The sequence below is a fragment of the Mya arenaria genome, chromosome 4 (assembly GCF_026914265.1).
Source record: "Mya arenaria isolate MELC-2E11 chromosome 4, ASM2691426v1".
NCBI lineage: Eukaryota > Metazoa > Mollusca > Bivalvia > Myida > Myidae > Mya > Mya arenaria.
This window is the reverse complement of record NC_069125.1, coordinates 79009372-79028124: the sequence shown is the minus strand read 5'-3', so window position 1 is coordinate 79028124 and position 18753 is coordinate 79009372. Positions and strand designations below refer to the sequence as shown.

The window sequence follows — 18753 nt, the reverse complement described above, 5'->3', positions numbered from 1 at the left end:
CATGTTGGGTATACAAATTGCCGAGGGACATTATGGTTTATAATATTGTTATAATAGTTTAACCCCGAAATTATAGATATTCTTGTTTTCCCAAGCTGATCCTGCGGTACAAACAAAATTATACCAAAAATATCCACACGTAACTTCGGAAACAATAGAGTTAACGGTCTAATATATGAATTTCAATAATTCACCTTTTAATTGTACCGGCATGTTATGTGAATTCCGGGCTTTATTAGTGTTTTTGTGCACACATTTTACTCTTATGAGTAAATAGAAAGGGGATAAAAAATAAAATACATTAAGAGGGAATTATCTGGAATTCATTCTTTCAATGACATTTTTAAAACAAACAATTAGCACAATGTTATTTTTTTTCAAAATTTGCTTTTTTTTGCTGCTCGCCAAGAAAGATTAATGTGTAGGAGTTTTAGAAACATCAAGGATATGTTAATAGTACCATGTAACCTTCATTTATTTGGGGGGAAGTTGGTATTTAAAATCAAAATATTCAAAGAAATGATAATCAGGGCTATTATAATTTAAGGTATCGTTATCAATTAAAGTGTAATTTTTTATAGAACACATTGAACTTTACATTTTATCGTGCAACGTGGAAAATATCGAAAGCATTGTTCTGCAATTTATGAACTGGTCCCCTAGTTGGAGCGATGTCTTGAGAAATATCAAATATAGTCGGCGCCGACTAATAAAAGCATGTGGGCAATTTCAATTGTTATCCGTCATCAAAGAAAGGAACTTGACAAGGTTTCTCCTTTTTTCGTTGTCAAAAGTATGCATTTCTTTCATTCTACCTTTGAACACAGTAATGTTCTAACAGAACTAAGGCGTTGTTTGGATTTTGGTGAAAATAAAAGAAGGTCATGCATTACATATTGTAGAAATCGTGACAGGCCTTCAAAGACAATAAAGTCAAACGTACATGCTTAAATTGGATAAGAAGCCATAGTAAGGGAAATCATATATTTTAATGAATTTGAAAGAATGGCATTGTTAGAAAAGGCGAAAATGACAAATCCTGTATTTTAAAAGTGGTCTGAATGTTGTGTCGAATACTGCAACACCAACACTGTTCTTATCATAACAAAATATAAACGATCTTTGTTGATTTCAGTGTTTTTGAACAATGTTCAAGAAAAATTGTAAAAACGGGATTACCATTTTTCTAATAAACGGTTATTAAAAGTTATTCATTTCCTTGTATATCTTTATTAACACTGAATTTAAACTTCAAATTATTGTTTTTGGCAACTTTTTCTAGTTCAAAAGGGACGATATTAGTTTTGACCGAGGGAAAGTAACTAGAATGTATTTTACAAGTAGATTTTAGGTTGATATTTTACTCCTTAGTTTGCAGTGGAAATATCAAATTGATACTCTAACCTTTGTTTTTCACTGACTCAACTCCATATTCCAACGAAAAGCATGAAATGTTTTATTTACGTAAGTAAGACATTTTTACTTTTATTGCTTTGCTATTTTACGTAAAACTAGAAATTAAATGCTAATAAGTAAACTCCGGTCTGACTGCGGGGTGATACATACCAAAAGCATATATTTTCCTTTGTTATTTTCAGTATTCTCATTCCCTTGTTTGAATTTAGTTTAATACAAAGGTTAGCATTCGCTTCTATTTTCATTTTATATTTATATTCGTTTTATGTACATAACATCATGTTGTATGTACATATATAATTATATATAATGCCATTCGTTTGTTGTAATAGTATTGTTTCGTTCAACTCATAGTTCGAGTGGCAATACATTTCATTGTTATTTCGTCATGAAACGTAAATATGTAAAAATTATGAAAGTTTAATAAACCATGAACCTATTTCTGCATCGCTTATATAAATTGCACGGTTCGCTTCCCAGATTTCGTTTGAACGGCGTAAACAAGATCATGTAAAGAAAACTGGTTTACGCCGCGTTTCAAAGTTGCAGATATTGTGCTCGAGGTTGTGTTGTTACATTTTCTGAATACGACTGACCCAGTCATTGATAACATTCTTATAACACGATGACATTTTCCTTTACTGGTCATGCAAGTCCGGCTACTGAAGAGCAGTGATTCCAACATCTGAAGTTTCTGAAGAAATATTGTATTTAAGATATTTGCACTTTGAGTTAATTGTCTTTAAATAGGCAGCTGAGTTGATATGTATGGCGGTAGCGCCACAGAGATACATATGAATGACTTTAATGTTAAAGCGGCATCACTGAATCATATACAGCTTCGTCAGAGATAAATAGTACAAGTTGGCTTTACCAGTACAGGTAAATTTGTATATATGGTTGTCTTGAGTATAATGCACCAGTCAATTGTAACAACGCCCCCCCCCCCACCCCCCAGGTCCGGGGGTACACCGGGGAGAGCCGGGGAAATTGGCCGTGTTTTAACCTTTCAGTTTGCCCCCGCAGTACCGTGTGAATGCGGTGGTTTTGTCTTCGCGCAAAACAGAGCGGGAAATGGGCCTAACCTTAGGTCCCGTGGGTGCGGGGGCATTTGGCGGGGATTTTACCATCAGTTCATCCCCGCAGGGCGGGGATTTAAGCTGGGGTTGCCTGGATCGAAAGTCAAAGTCCTCGCTATTCCCCGGACCTGGGGGAGCCGTGGTTACAATTGACTGGTGCATTATACAAGTTTTATCATCTTTAAAACAAGAGATATTGTTTATAGTTAAAGCGGCATTGTTGTCTTATAGGCGGTTTTACCAGAGATGAATAATAAGAGTACACGGATGCATCACCAGTTCTGGTAAATATGTCAGTATTAATGTTTTGTTTCATACGAATATAATAGTTCTTAGTCATTGAGCTATTGATTAAACGAATTGACTTTTGTGAATATGTCATAAATTATGTTTTTAAAGATTTTTTTATTTATACACGTATTCTTGCAGACACTGAAGGATGACAAAGAGGCTTGGCGGGTAACGCGGATCTTCTCTCGGAAATTCTTCTGAATGTATCATTCGTCAATACTTATATGATCGTTTCATGTCTGAGCGAATCTTTTTTTTAACACAAACACTTCATTTTTGTTTAAAAATCCAAGTAAGTCGAGTTCATATCAATAACGTTATTTAGATGTAAACATTTGAAATGAAGTTTAGCTGTCACAGAAGTCTGTGATGTTTGTAAACAATATCAAGGAAATTCGCGTGAGGGAGTTTTCATATAAAAAGTTTTGGTTATCTAAAATGAAAAAAATGTTGAATATTATGAAGTTAAAGTTCCGCATACATTGTATTTCAATTCTTTATCGCATGTTTTGAGATTTTTATAGTTGACAGATTAATCGTCATTTATTTGATTGCTGTATAATTAAAATTGCCCCAATTGTCCGTCAGTGGATACTGGTCAGAGATGTAAGTTAAAGCTTTGAATTAGATATTCATAACAATCTCAATTCAAATGTAACTGAGTCCACCATTGATAGCCAGATATGTGATAAAAAGAGTATAACGTAGGTAAGTGATTGGCACGATTCAATAAATAGAAGGGACGGGTATAAGTGGTAGGGGCTAAGACGCATCACCCAATCGGTTGATGTCAAAAAACTGACCACCTCTAGCTGTAGGATGCCCGGAAGCTTGGGTGATGTTAAATAACTGACCACCTTTCCTTTGTTAGATGCACGAATGCTTGAGTGATGTTAAAAACTGACCACCTCTACCTGCAAGATGCCCGAAAGCTTGAGGGATGTTAAAAACTCACCACTTCTACCTGCAAGATGCCCGAAAGCTTGAGTGATGTTAAAAATTGACCACCTCTACCTGCAAGATGCCCGAAAGCTTGAGGGATGTTAACAAACTCACCACTTCTACCTGCAAGATGCCCGAAAGCTTGAGGGATTTTAAAAACTGGCTACCTCTACAATCAAGATGCCCGAAAGCTTGGGTGATTTTAACTAACTTACCACCACTACCAGCACGATATACGAAAGATTGAGCGATGTGTTCAATAACTGATCACCTCGTGTTAAATTATTAGCTAGGACAAGCCCCGGTTGAAGAAAATACTTACGTCCGCCTTTTCACTCAAATGTATGAGCGATTATCATTGCTTATAATATTTTCAGTTTTCATAAGACTATTAGTATTCAGAAAATAAATATATTCTTCGTTTCATGGGCGTGTGTTAAAACTGCGCTATGGATGCGTGACCACAAGGTTATGGACCGCATCGAAAGATAAAATTTGGGTGGATAGCGACAAACTTTAAAGAAGAAGTGATACGGAACGACGCAGTCCACTGAAGCGTATGTTTGGATGTACTAACAAGGATGAAGGTACTGTTCATATATTACATATCATATATTATTTGTATTTATTTAATTATATATGTATATATTCACACCATTTCAAATAGCCTAACTTGGTGCTTGGCAAAATGGAATTTTAAACTTGATTTAACCAATTCTTTACTTTATGCTCGTGGTTTCAAGACTATATTCAACTGAATATATTATTTTTTCAGATAATGGAGAAACCAATGCTAGCCACCTTGCTGACGGTAAGTCCATTTTTATATTACTCACATCTGTATTTCAGGGGGTCCAACGTAACTTATTTTTGCGGAAATTTAAGTGAGGGAAATGTTTGATGCGGTTTGTGAAATAATTTTGGTGTTTATGGAGGATATTTTGACTTGGTAATTAAGTTTGTTTTCACTTTTATCTCAATATAAATACGCCTATACAGAGGCCTCGGTTTTTAACCTATGTTTCTAGAGGCCTAAACGAAAAAGTTATCAAAAGTATACGCTGCACGATTGCTTGTTTACAATGTCAAAATAGAAAATTGCGTGACTTGAAACTGTGTTTTTAGTCAAAGTGTACCATTCTTGTACCTATTTTAGCTATTTTTAATGCGTTTTTTGCATCGTTTTCTTTCCGACGGCTGGTAAAATGCTACACGAGATTTTCAGAAGGTTACAAGCGAAAACATTTAATTTTAAGTGGATCGGAAGTAGAATAGGAAGTGTCCGCGACTTCATTCTAAGGAGTCTCGTGTACTGCTTCAAACGGGCAGAGAATCATAAACCGTACAAACGCGTAGCAATAAGAAAACCGAGAGCGCGATTTATTGTTTTCAGCAAAAATGATGCAATTAAGAAAAGTTCAGATTTTTAGTGGGTCAAATGCCTGTCATTTAAATGTTTTCTGTTCTTTATCTTATGAAATTCAAATAAAATACAACTCGTATTTGTATGCGCTCAATTCAGCACAACCCACGGTTGCTGAAGCTAGACGTGAGCTTTGCAATTATATAACTTATAATTATAAATTACATTTCAACACCGCGTGTGTCTATTCAAAACCAATAAACTCCAAAGTGATGCGTTAGAAACTTGGTTAAGTGTATGTAATAGTGGCTGCATCAACTACCAAATTTATTGAAAACTCGAGCGGGAATCATCCTTCGATCTACTGGTTACAGCTCTGATATGACAATTATTGGCGCCTGGGTCTCTAATATAGAGTCTTGGTACACCGTACCGTATTTACCTCTAGGTGCACCGAAACGTACATAGTGCGCCGTGCACCGTATAAATACCGCACTGGTGCACCGTACCGTACAATTATCGCTAGGTGCACCGTAACGTATATAGTTCACCGTAAAATTACCGCTAGGTACACCGTAACGTACACTTACTGCATCGTGCACCAATCAATCAGTCAATCAATCCAACATATTATACTCTTATAATATTTAATAACTATATGAAGTGATGAATTAAAATAACTCGTATCATACACGTCATACTAACGTTCATATGTTATCAAAAATGTCGATAAAGTAGTCAGCTATTTTAAAACATTAAACATGCCTGTTCTTCAAAATCAACGATATATTTACTGTTTTATGCAAAAATAATCACTCTTAAGCAACTAACTTTTTTTTCAAAATTGTCGATCAAGCAGTTCAGCGGCCTAGCGGCCTAAAATTGGTTTCTAATATAAACCATTTATACATGCCTTTCCTTCTCTAAAAGTGACAAAGTTATGGTTTCTATCACAAATCACCATCCTTTAACGAATGTCTGCATTTCGCCCAAAACTCGACCAAGCTGCCTAAAAAATCCATTACAGCGAATATCAGCATTTTTATTTTTTGTATTTAGCAAAATTGTTAAACCATAGATTTATCATTGTTTTGGAAGGATACGCATGTATACATACCATTTAAGGCTGCTAGGCCGTCATGCCGCTAACTTCACGCCGCTAGGCCGCTGAAGTGCTCGATCGACATTTTTTTAAAAAGGTTTATAATTGTTTAAGAGTGATAATTTGGGCATAAACACAGAAAATATGCATGACGGGAAAATATCCATTAGTTTTAACTTATTTATTTCACAACGATTGTGAAACAAGTAATTACAACATTATATTGATCATTTTTTATGGCACGATGTTACGCGTGAGTGTGGTCTTGTGTTGTGGTTGAAACTGCAGTACACGGGGAAAATTCTACTTGTCCGGCTTGGTGGCCCCAAACCAAACTTATATGCGCCCAGACCGGGAATCAACCCTGATCGCCTAGGTGAGGAGTGAGTGCGCTTACCATTGCGTTAACTAGACAACCCAATTTCCATTGGTCAGTTGAAATCACATGAGAAAGTATCCATTGTTCAGTTGAGATCACGTGAGAATCCAGCGTTTTCCATATAAACAGCATTCCTTTCTAGAGCGGATCCATGGCCCATCCACTTGACTGTCAATCCAGAGGCCGCAGGTTCGATTCCCCGCCGCACCACTAATAGAAATTCTAATCGTTTTCCGGGACGAACGTAAGGTCCCATGTGAAAGCGCTATACACTGGTGAACGTTAAAAAGGCAGGGAAAGAGCTACATTCTGACTGTGTACTATGTTAATAAAACTAAAATGACTAACAATCTTACTCGAATGCGAGTATAAATAAGCTTACATAACACTACCGGATCGTTCAGCAGCTGTAGTGGATCCGTGGTCAAGTGGTAATACACTTGATTGTCAATCCAGGGGTCGCTGGTTAGATTCTCCGCCGCACCACTAAAAATAGGAATCGTCTTCCGGGAGGGAAGCTAATTGGGGGTCCCATGTGACAGTGCTTTACACTAGTGCACCTTAAAGAACAAAGGTAGCTCTAACCAGAGTTACATTCTGGCTGTGCACTATGCTGAAAAAACTTTAAATGACTAACAATCGTGTCGATCTCCTCGGAGTTATCCATTGGACCGGTATGACTAACAATCGTGTCGGATCTTCTCGGAGTTATCCATTGGACCGGTATGACTAACAATCGTGTCGGATCTTCTCGGAGTTATCCATTGGACCGGTTAAAAAAACTCAAAAATGCTTCTCCCTGCATATTGTGTTTTTTTATTAAATAGTTCACCTCTCATTTCTTTGAAATACGCGGAGAGGTACACACAACGTAAAAGTTTGACGTTGATTGATGATACTGTACAACACTACTTCGAGCTCGTTGTCGATTATTTCATTAACTCAGGTAGTGACAGCAATAACTGTTACGTACAGTTGTATTGAGAAAATATATGTTTGTCAACTGGCACAGCTTTTATATGTTTCTTATCATAACCCTTGATTTACGTCATTTTCAGGTTATTCTTTTCGCGTCTCAGACAAGGGCTCGTTTCTGTAAGTATGCAGTTAGTTGGTGATATGTATATATACTGATAGAAATTTCTCAGTTAATAGCCATTTTTACAACTTTAATAATTATGTTCATAAAAAAATATCGTAAAACCGTATTGGTCCGTATAACAGCAATGGTCGACCATAAGCATTGATGGAAATTACTCTACAAGCGTTTCTTTTCTCAACCACTCATGTATAACAAATTTGGACGAAAAGGACATGCTCACGTGGCGCACGAACATATTACAACTTGGTCAATATAATGTTGATTATTTACTTTCTTGGTACTATACATTAGATGGACGCGCGAATGTAGAAAAGACCTTTTGCTGATTTTTCTTGCAATTAATTTTAAAGACAATTGGTTTAAATCCGTCAAATCCACTTAACGATCTTAACTACCTACATTGTGGAAAGATTGTTCAACCTATCACAGATATGTGCTTATGTCTATTCACTTAAGTGCATATTCATATGATGTAACTGCATTTTTTGGTACAGGTTTATTTGTCTCTTATATATTTGCTTTAAGTTATCTTTGCTTTATTTAATATGGTCTTCTATGATTTGTACAATCCGATCTAATCTCTAAAAAAAACCTTGTGCATTTCGACTGCCAAGACAGTTGGTTCTCCTAGCAGACATGCTATTAGTTCTTTTTATTCTCTTAAATTATGATACCGACTGTGTGAAAAAGCCAGCCTGTGAAATATTTTTTTTAAATTTAATCAACTCTTTTTAAGTTTTTAGTGACTCTTAATTCTAATAAATCGTGATGTTTTTATTCTATAACAGCTAGTCCTGTGATTTGATAATTATTTATTTATTATAATCTAAAATACTGTGTTCGTCACATGCATTTTCATGAATTGCTACTGTCTTTCAATGTTTATGTGAATGTGATGACAATCCATTTAATTATTTTTAATATTAAATGCCTCAATATTCGGACCAAATTTGGTGACGGCTTTTAAAGCTGTTGATAAGGCAGAACGGATGTCATGTGATTTTTATTATAAAAGGACGATAACCCATGATTGACTCGAGTAACTTATCTGAGATATTATGTCGATATACATTTTTGTGCCGCGTGGACGACTCTTAGTGACTCCTTCCCGAGATCTAAAAAGGATCAAGAAATGTGTCTATTTCCTCGTTTTATTATGAGATGAAACACTTCGAAGTCAACAGTAAAAGTGAAGTACATATACATGTATCATAAGTATTAACAACATTTCATAATACAGAATAATAATGATTTCAATATTGTCAAATAATAAGTTTCTCTTAAATTACAAATTAATCTTGATTGACAATTAGCAATTAGATGAACCAACAATGCATTGCAAAGTCTCACATCATTTTCTGAGTTAGTTGGTTTCAAAAGTATACAAAGAAGCAATATACATACATGTCAACATCTTTTGCTGTCTTAAAAGAATCAGATAAGCTTAAAACATTTCACTGACAAATGTCTGCTTTTTTTTCTCAATCGCGTCCTGATCATAGAACGACTAAGTTAACTATCTAACGAAAAGCGAACAATGGAGCCAAAAGAATGACCGAAAAGTGTACAGCGCTTAGATGTGACTTGGGTGTATAATGTCACGTTACAGAGTTTAATACTATAGAATGTGACGTAATACGTTATAATTAAGATATAATTAAGATTTAATTAAATGGATATGTGTCTACATACTGCATGTTTAGTAATGTAGGGCATATTTGATTGTCATTTGAATATGAAGATGGTTGACAGCCGACCTGGTACAAATGTACAAAATGGTCATGTTAATTACAAAAACGTGTATTCCTGTGGTTGTAAAGCTGTCATAGGTAGACAACAAATTAGTACAAATTAGTATAAAAGAGATGATTTGGGATGTGAAAAGAGAGTTGGCTTAGGCCAGGCAAGCAACGCGGCCTTGGGTCCTTAATGGACGGCAGTTAGGATGTGAGATTACCTTAATTGTCATGCTGTATTATATACTGATTATTATACTTAGAAAGAACGTGGAACAATAAAGACTTAGAACACTTGAACAGTTGTTGGTTGGTTACTGAACGAACTATCACGAAAGTCAAGTGAGCGTTGGCGTTACGTGACAATAAGCCATAGACAATAATACGCTTCTTACATAAATCAGTTATACCTAATCAGAACACGATAATTATAAGAAATGTATAAATACATTTATAAACATATCAAGACTGATTTTCCATTCTAAATTATCTTTAAATACTTAATACAATATCATTGAAATAACTTTATAGCATGTTTCTAAAACGGAAACATTTAAGTCTCAAATACAACTGTTAATCATTAAAAAAAGATAGAACAACCTTACACAAATAAGCAAAATTCTTACCTAAAAAGGATCAAGAAATGTGTCTATTTCCTCGTTTTATTATGAGATGAAACACTTCGAAGTCAGCAGTAAAAGTGACTCGAGCGAGGAAAGACACAACTTTTAGAGAATTGCCAAAACTATCATCATCCAATGACAAAGGATGTTACAAAAAGTCATGCCAATACATGGCCAATGAAATTGAGACAATTAATCCAGACGCAGGGAACACTAGGGTCTGGGCCCTAAAAATGTCATTGTCTGACTTAATCTCAATTATCAATTAAGCCGGGCATTCTGTTTATATTACAATCTAAAGTTTCGCAACAATCTTTAGCGTAGTGATAGGTTGTCAAGAAAAATAATTCCACAGACTAATTGATAATAAAAATGCTATACGCTGTGTATACTATAATATAAAGTTTGACAACTATGTTTGGATAGAGTAAAAAATGTCATGAAATAATTTGGCTTTTATCAAAATTCACTTTAAGCACCAGGAATGTGTTTCTAACAGACAAAATATTCTAAAATTATGAAACATAAAAAGTATTAATGACATTTCGTAAAACTTCATTACAAAAAAGTACTCGAAATTTTACAGCATAACACATTCTATCAAAATTTGGTGATGATTGGGCAAATGCTTCTTAAGTTATTGACCAGAAAACATACCGGACGCCAAAAATTTCGTTATTGAACGAAATCGGATTTTTAGCTTTAGAGCATCACAACCTTGACTTTTGACCAACTGACATCAAAATAGTTAGGGACCTGGTCATGCTTAAGGGACCTTTACCACGTTCGAGGTCTGTATGCGTAAGCGTTATTTTTCAATTATTGATAGAAAACTGCTTATTATCAACTTACAGTCACAACGACCTTTGACCGACTGACCTCAAACGCAATAGGATTCATCCGTTGGTCATGACCAACCTTCCTACAAAGTTTGAGGTACATTGGCCATAGTGTTCTTCAGATATTTATTGGAAACCTATTTTCAGCTTTATGTAAACGCCAACTTGACCTTCAATGTCTTCAAAATTAATAGGGGTGACGTATAGTTAAACAAAACGCCCGCTCCGTGTAAATAACTTTATTAATAGTCCTAAACAGCGTCACGCTTCCAGCCGGATCATAACACAGGGCGATTCTACCGCCCTCCCTGCTAAAAGGCTCCCACGTCCAAAAGCTTTCCCCGACTAGCAGTCAAACCGACCTGTATATACCACACCGCACTAGACAAGTTATGCAAGTACCAAACGGGTTATGCAATCTAAGTACATACACCTGTCCCTGGGGTGTGGTATCAGTAACACTATGTAATATGTTACAAGGGTTCATCTGCTGGTCATGAATAATCTTACTACCAAGTTTGAGGTCCCTGAGCCAAAGCGTTCTTCAGATATTGAATGTAACCCAATTTGCAACTGAATGTCTACCTGACCTTGACCTTTGACCCACTGATTGCAAAATCAATGGATTCATATCAACCATGATCAACCTGTCGACAAAGTTTAATAACGCGAAAACTGTTGACTGCTACCGTAGCAAAACTCGCGAGAGTGCTCTCCCGTGGATAAGAAGGGTACCAGCATTTGGTTTCCATTCCCATTTAATGTTGCTGACGCAGGATAGCAACATTTACTGGCTCCCTTCTAATTCCATTCGTTAAGTTGCGTTCGTCTAGATGCATTCGTCTATATGCTTATTGACAAATGCATACTGCTATTAATGAATATTAATTTAGCTTTCAATGGTCTTATTACAGTATATAAATACTATTAGTTATTTAGTATTTATAGTTAAATTGTAGTTTTGTACGCAATTTAGTTTTTTTAGTTATTTAAATGTAAGAACTTGACACATGTCATTTGTCGTTTAGACGTTAACACTAAGCAATAAAGTGAAGGAATCTTAAAGTTGTATACATAGACAAATGTTTTTGTCAATAACAAAAAGGCACGCAGCAATTGCACGAAGGCACCTGCCATTTAGACAAATGCAATTGCAATTTAAAATGGGAAATGTCATAAAGCACCATGAATTAACTGGCGGATAATCCCTTTCATAGATAAGACTATACAGTTGCATTCTACAAAAACGAAATCGGAATACGCTTTAAGAGTATTTTTTTTTCTTTTTCCTTTCACAGTCTTATTATGATTTCGAAGGAACGATTCGCTGTCCGACGAAATTAATCACCGACAGCCGGAACGAATCACTGGCCGTTTACCCAAGGAATATTTTACTGAAATAATTGTTCTACGTTTTATCGGCATTTTAAAACGTTAATTGGAGGATATATTCATATTATGCAATTCTTCAATCAAAAAAATGAAAGAAGAAAAAAAATCATAAAATTTAATTGACTTAATTGTAATTATAAATCAATAAGCCCACACATTGGGCACGGTGCCTAAGTAACGCACAAACAAGTGAAATGGTACATTTTATTCATCCAGATTTTTGAGTTCACGCATTACGAATTGAGAAGCTTGACATGTAATCATTAATAAATAACTCGGTACTTTCACATTAATTTGTCAAATCCAGTGTCAATAACTGGAACGGATACCGGCGGTGTGTGGACTCTCACCCTGGACTTTATCAGGGAGACAGCAGATACAGCAGATCTCGCCTTTGTCGCCATCTGGACGCAACTAGACAACTCCTATCCAGCTAACTGCAGGTCAGTCACACCGAAACTCATATATCTTAATGCAATGGATCTTCAGATTTATGTTATATTGATATCAGCATTTTAGGCACAGCAATGTGATTCATGAATTGTTGCAAAATGGCTCCAAGCGCTTATATATAATGCACGAATGTTCAATCATTACTGGTATCTTGCAACACTGAAGCGGCTGTTGAATAGTGCGACTTCCGCTCGACAGCTGTCCAATGTCGTGCCAGTACGACTTTTATTTTTGAATGTTCAATGTCCAAAGCCGTGCTAGCACAACATTCATTTTTGAATGTCGTATGTCAAAAGTCGTGCCAACACGACATTCACTTTTGAATGTCCAATATCCAATGTCGTGCTAGCACGACATTCATTTTTGAAAGGCCAATGTCCAATGTCCAATGTCGAGCAAGTACAACATTGCCCTTTGAATGTCCAATGTCCAATGTCGTGTCAGCACGTCATTCACTTTTGATTGTCCAATGTCGTGCTAGCACGACATTCACTTTTGAATGTCCAATGTCCAATGTCGTGTTAGCACAAAATTTATTTTTAAAAGCCCAATGTCCAATGTCGTACAAGCACGACATTCATTTTTGAAAGGTCAATGTCCAATGTCCAATGTCGTGCACGACATTCATTTTTGAAAGCCCAATGCCATTCATTTTGAATGTCCAATGTCCAATGTCGTGTCAGCACGTCATTCACTTTTGAATGTCCAATGTCCAATGTCGTGCTAGCACGACATTCATTTTTGGAAGGTCAATGTCCAATGTCGTGCACGACATTTATTTCTGAAAGCCCAATGTCCAATGTCGTGCTGGCACGACATTTATTTTTTAAATCCCAATGTCCAATGTCAAATGTAGCTAACTTCACACAGCTTATTTGTTCACATGTGATATGTCTGTAACTGATTTGAAAAGCACTATATTCACGATTAGAATGACAATTTTCGTTCTAGTACTATACATATATTTTGAATGTCATTTTATGCTAGTGCTACATATATGTTTCGAATGTCATTTTTCGTGCTAGTACTACATACATGTATCGAAGGGAAATTTCGTGCTAGTACTACATACATGTTTCGAATGTCAATTTTCGTGCTACTACAACATACATGTTTCGAATGGCAATTTTCGTGCTTGTACTACATACATGTTCCGACTGGCATTTTTCGTGCTAGTACTACATACATGTTTCGACTGGCATTTTTCGTGCTAGTACTACATACATGTTTCGACTGGCATTTTTTGTGCTAGTACTACAAACATGTTTCGAAGGGCAATTTTCGTGCTAGTACTACATACATGTTTCGACTGGCATTTTTCGTGCTAGTACTACATACATGTTTCGACTGGCATTTTTTGTGCTAGTACTACATACATGTTTCGAAGGGCAATTGTCGTGCTAGTACTACATACATGTTTCGAAGGGCAATTGTCGTGCTAGTACTACATACATGTTTCGACTGGCATTTTTCGTGCTAGTACTACATACATGTTTCGACTGGCATTTTTCGTGCTAGTACTACATACATGTTTCGACTGGCATTTTTTGTGCTAGTACTACATACATGTTTCGAAGGGCAATTTTCGTGCTAGTACTACATACATGTTTCGAATGGCAATTTTCGTGCTAGTACTACAAACATGTTTCGACTGGCATTTTTCGTGCTAGTACTACAAACATGTTTCGACTGGCATTTTTCGTGCTAGTACTACAAACATGTTTCGAAGGGCAATTTTCGTGCTAGTACTACATACATGTTTCGACTGGCAATTTTCGTGCTAGTACTACATACATGTTTCGACTGGCAATTTTCGTGCTAGTACTACATACATGTTTCGACTGGCAATTTTCGTGCTAGTACTACAAACATGTTTCGAAGGACAATTTTCGTGCTAGTACTACAAACATATTTCGAATGGCAATTGTCGTGCTAGCACTACATACATGTTTCGAAGGGCATTTTTCGTGCTAGTACTACATACATGTTTCGAAGGGCATTTTTCGTGCTAGTACTACATACATGTTTCGACTGGCATTTTTTTGTGCTAGTACTACATTCATGTTTCGACTGGCAATTGTCGTGCTAGTACTACATACATGTTTCGACTGGCAATTGTCGTGCTAGTACTACATACATGTTTCGACTGGCAATTGTCGTGCTAGTACTACATACATGTTTCGACTGGCAATTGTCGTGCTAGTACTACATACATGTTTCGAATGGCAATTGTCGTGCTTGTACTACAAACATGTTTCGAAGGCAATTGTCGTGCTAGAACTACATACATGTTTCGAATGGCAATTGTCGTGCTAGTACTACAAACATGTTTCGAATGGCAATTGTCGTGCTAGTACTACATTCATATTTCAAAGGGCAATTTTCGTGCTAGTACTACAAACATGTTTCGACTTGCAATTTTCGTGCTAGCACTACAAACATGTTTCGAATGGCAATTGTCGTGCTAGCACTACAAACATATTTCGAATGGCAATTGTCGTGCTAGCACTACAAACATGTTTCGACTGGCAATTGTCGTGCTAGCACTACATACATGTTTCGACTGGCAATTTTCGTGCTAGCACTACATACATGTTTCGAAGGGCAATGGTCGTGCTAGTACTACAAACATGTTTCGAAGGGCAATTGTCGTGCTAGTACTACAAACATGTTTCGACTGGCAATTGTCGTGCTAGCACTACATACATGTTTCGAATGGCAATCGTCGTGCTAGCACTACATACATGTTTCGAATGGCAATTGTCGTGCTAGCACTACATACATGTTTCGAATGGCAATTGTCGTGCTAGCACTACATACATGTTTCGAATGGCAATTGTCGTGCTTGTACTACAAACATGTTTCGAAGGGCAATTGTTGTGCTAGTACTACATACATGTTTCGAATGGCAATTGTCGTGCTAGTACTACAAACATGTTTCGAATGGCAATTTTCGTGCTAGTACTACATACATGTTTCGACTGGCAATTGTCGTGCTTGTACTACAAACATGTTTCGACTGGCAATTGTCGTGCTTGTACTACAAACATGTTTCGAAGGGCAATTGCCGTGCTAGTACTACATACATGTTTCGAAGGGCAATTGTCGTGCTAGTACTACATACATGTTTCGAAGGGCAATCGTCGTGCTAGTACTACATACATGTTTCGAAGGGCAAGTTTCGTGCTAGTACTACAAACATATTTCGAAGGGCAATTGTCGTGCTAGCACTACAAACATGTTTCGAAGGGCAATTGTCGTGCTAGCTCTACAAACATGTTTCGAAGGGCAATTGTCGTGCTTGTACTACAAACATGTTTCGAAGGGCAATCGTCGTGCTAGTACTACATACATGTTTCGAAGGGCAATTCTCGTGCTTGTACTACAAACATGTTTCGAAGGGCAATTGTCGTGCTTGTACTACAAACATGTTTCAAATGGCAATTGTCGTGCTAGTACTACAAACATGTTTCGAAGGGCAATTTTCGTGCTAGTACTACAAACATGTTTCGAAGGGCAATTTTCGTGCTAGCACTACAAACATGTTTCGAATGGCAATTTTCGTGCTAGCACTACAAACATATTTCGAATGGCAATTGTCGTGCTAGCACTACAAACATGTTTCGACTGGCAATTTTCGTGCTAGTACTACATACATGTTTCGACTGGCAATTTTCGTGCTAGTACTACATACATGTTTCGAAGGGCAATGGTCGTGCTAATACTACAAACATGTTTCGACTGGCAATTGTCGTGCTAGCACTACATACATGTTTCGAATGGCAATTGTCGTGCTAGCACTACATACATGTTTCGAATGGCAATCGTCGTGCTAGCACTACATACATGTTTCGAATGGCAATTGTCGTGCTAGCACTACATGCATGTTTCGAATGGCAATTGTCGTGCTAGTACTACAAACATGTTTCGAAGGGCAATTGTTGTGCTAGTACTACATACATGTTTCGAATCGCAATTGTCGTGCTAGTACTACAAACATGTTTCGAATGGCAATTGTCGTGCTAGTACTACATACATGTTTCGACTGGCAATTGTCGTGCTTGTACTACAAACATGTTTCGAAGGGCAATTGCCGTGCTAGTACTACATACATGTTTCGAAGGGCAATTGTCATGCTAGTACTACATACATGTTTCGAAGGGCAATCGTCGTGCTAGTACTACATACATGTTTCGAAGGGCAAGTTTCGTGCTAGTACTACAAACATATTTCGAAGGGCAATTGTCGTGCTAGCACTACAAACATGTTTCGAAGGGCAATTGTCGTGCTAGCACTACAAACATGTTTCGAAGGGCAATTGTCGTGCTTGTACTACAAACATGTTTCGAAGGGCAATTGTCGTGCTAGTACTACATACATGTTTCGAAGGGCAATCGTCGTGCTAGTACTACATACATGTTTCGAAGGGCAAGTTTCGTGCTAGTACTACAAACATATTTCGAAGGGCAATTGTCGTGCTAGCACTACAAACATGTTTCGAAGGGCAATTGTCGTGCTAGCACTACAAACATGTTTCGAAGGGCAATTGTCGTGCTTGTACTACAAACATGTTTCGAAGGGCAATCGTCGTGCTAGTACTACAAACATGTTTCGAAGGGCAATTGTCGTGCTTGTACTACAAACATGTTTCAAATGGCAATTGTCGTGCTAGTACTACAAACATGTTTCGACTGGCAATTGTCGTGCTAGTACTACATACATGTTTCGACTGGCAATTGTCGTGCTTGTACTACATACATGTTTCGATGGGCAATTGTCGTGCTTGTACTACAAACATGTTTCGAAGGTCAATTGTTGTGCTAGAACTACAAACATGTTTCGAAGGTCATTTTTGTGCTAGTACTACATACATGTTTCGAAGGGCAATTTTCGTGCTAGTACTACATACATGTTTCGAATGGCAATTTTCGTGCTAGTACTACATACATGTTTCGAATGGCAATTTTCGTGCTAGTATTACATACATGTTTCGAATGTCATTTTTCGTGCTAGTACTACAGACATGTTCCGAATGTCATTTTTCGTGCTAGTACTACAGACATGTTTCGAATGTCATTTTTCGTGCTAGTACTACAGACATGTTTCGAATGGCAATTTTCGTGCTAGTACTACATACATGTTTCGACTGGCATTTTTCGTGCTAGTACTACATACATGTTTCGACTGGCATTTTTCGTGCTAGTACTACATACATGTTTCGACTGGCATTTTTCGTGCTAGTACTACATACATGTTTCGACTGGCATTTTTCGTGCTAGTACTACATACATATTTCGACTGGCAATTGTCGTCCTAGTACTACATACATATTTCGAATGGCAATTGTCGTGCTAGTACTACATACATATTTCGAAGGGCAATTGTCGTGCTAGTACTACATACATATTTTGAAGGGCAATCGTCGTGCTAGTACTACATACATGTTCCGAAGGGCAATCGTCGTGCTAGTACTACATACATGTTCCAACTGGCAATCGTCGTGCTAGTACTACATACATATTTCGAATGGCAATTGTCGTGCTAGTACTACATACATGTTTCGAATGGCAATTGTCGTGCTAGTACTACATACATGTTTCGAATGGCAATTGTCGTGCTAGTACTACATACATGTTTCGAATGGCAATTGTCGTGCTAGTACTACATACATGTTTCGAATGGCAATTGTCGTGCTAGTACTACAAACATGTTTCGACTGGCAATTGTCGTGCTAGTACTACATACATGTTTCGACTGGCAATTGTCGTGCTAGTACTACATACATGTTTCGAATGGCAATTGTCGTGCTTGTACGACATACATGTTTCGACTGGCAATTTTCGTGCTAGTACTACGGCAATTTTCGTGCTAGTACTACATACATGTTTCGAAGGGCAATTTTTCGAAGGGCAATTTTCGTGCTAGTACTACAGACATGTTTCGAAGGGCAATTTTTCGAAGGGCAATTTTCGTGCTAGTACTACATACGTGTTTCGAAGGGCAATTTTTCGAAGGGCAATTTTCGTGCTAGTACTA

The 18753-nt window shown here is 37.1% G+C and overlaps 1 protein-coding gene across 1 annotated transcript in view; it reads left to right on the top strand.

Annotated features, from left to right (window-relative positions):
* Positions 1-4214: 4214 nt before the first annotated feature.
* LOC128232593 (uncharacterized) overlaps positions 4215-18753 on the top strand; it is a 54657-nt gene continuing 40118 nt past the window's right edge. Inside the window, exons 1-4 of the mRNA XM_052946248.1 lie at positions 4215-4315; positions 4504-4539; positions 7631-7667; positions 12572-12707. Of these exons, the coding sequence (XP_052802208.1) occupies positions 4310-4315; positions 4504-4539; positions 7631-7667; positions 12572-12707 (215 nt within the window). The 5' untranslated portion in view covers positions 4215-4309. The remainder of the gene's footprint in view (positions 4316-4503; positions 4540-7630; positions 7668-12571; positions 12708-18753) is intronic.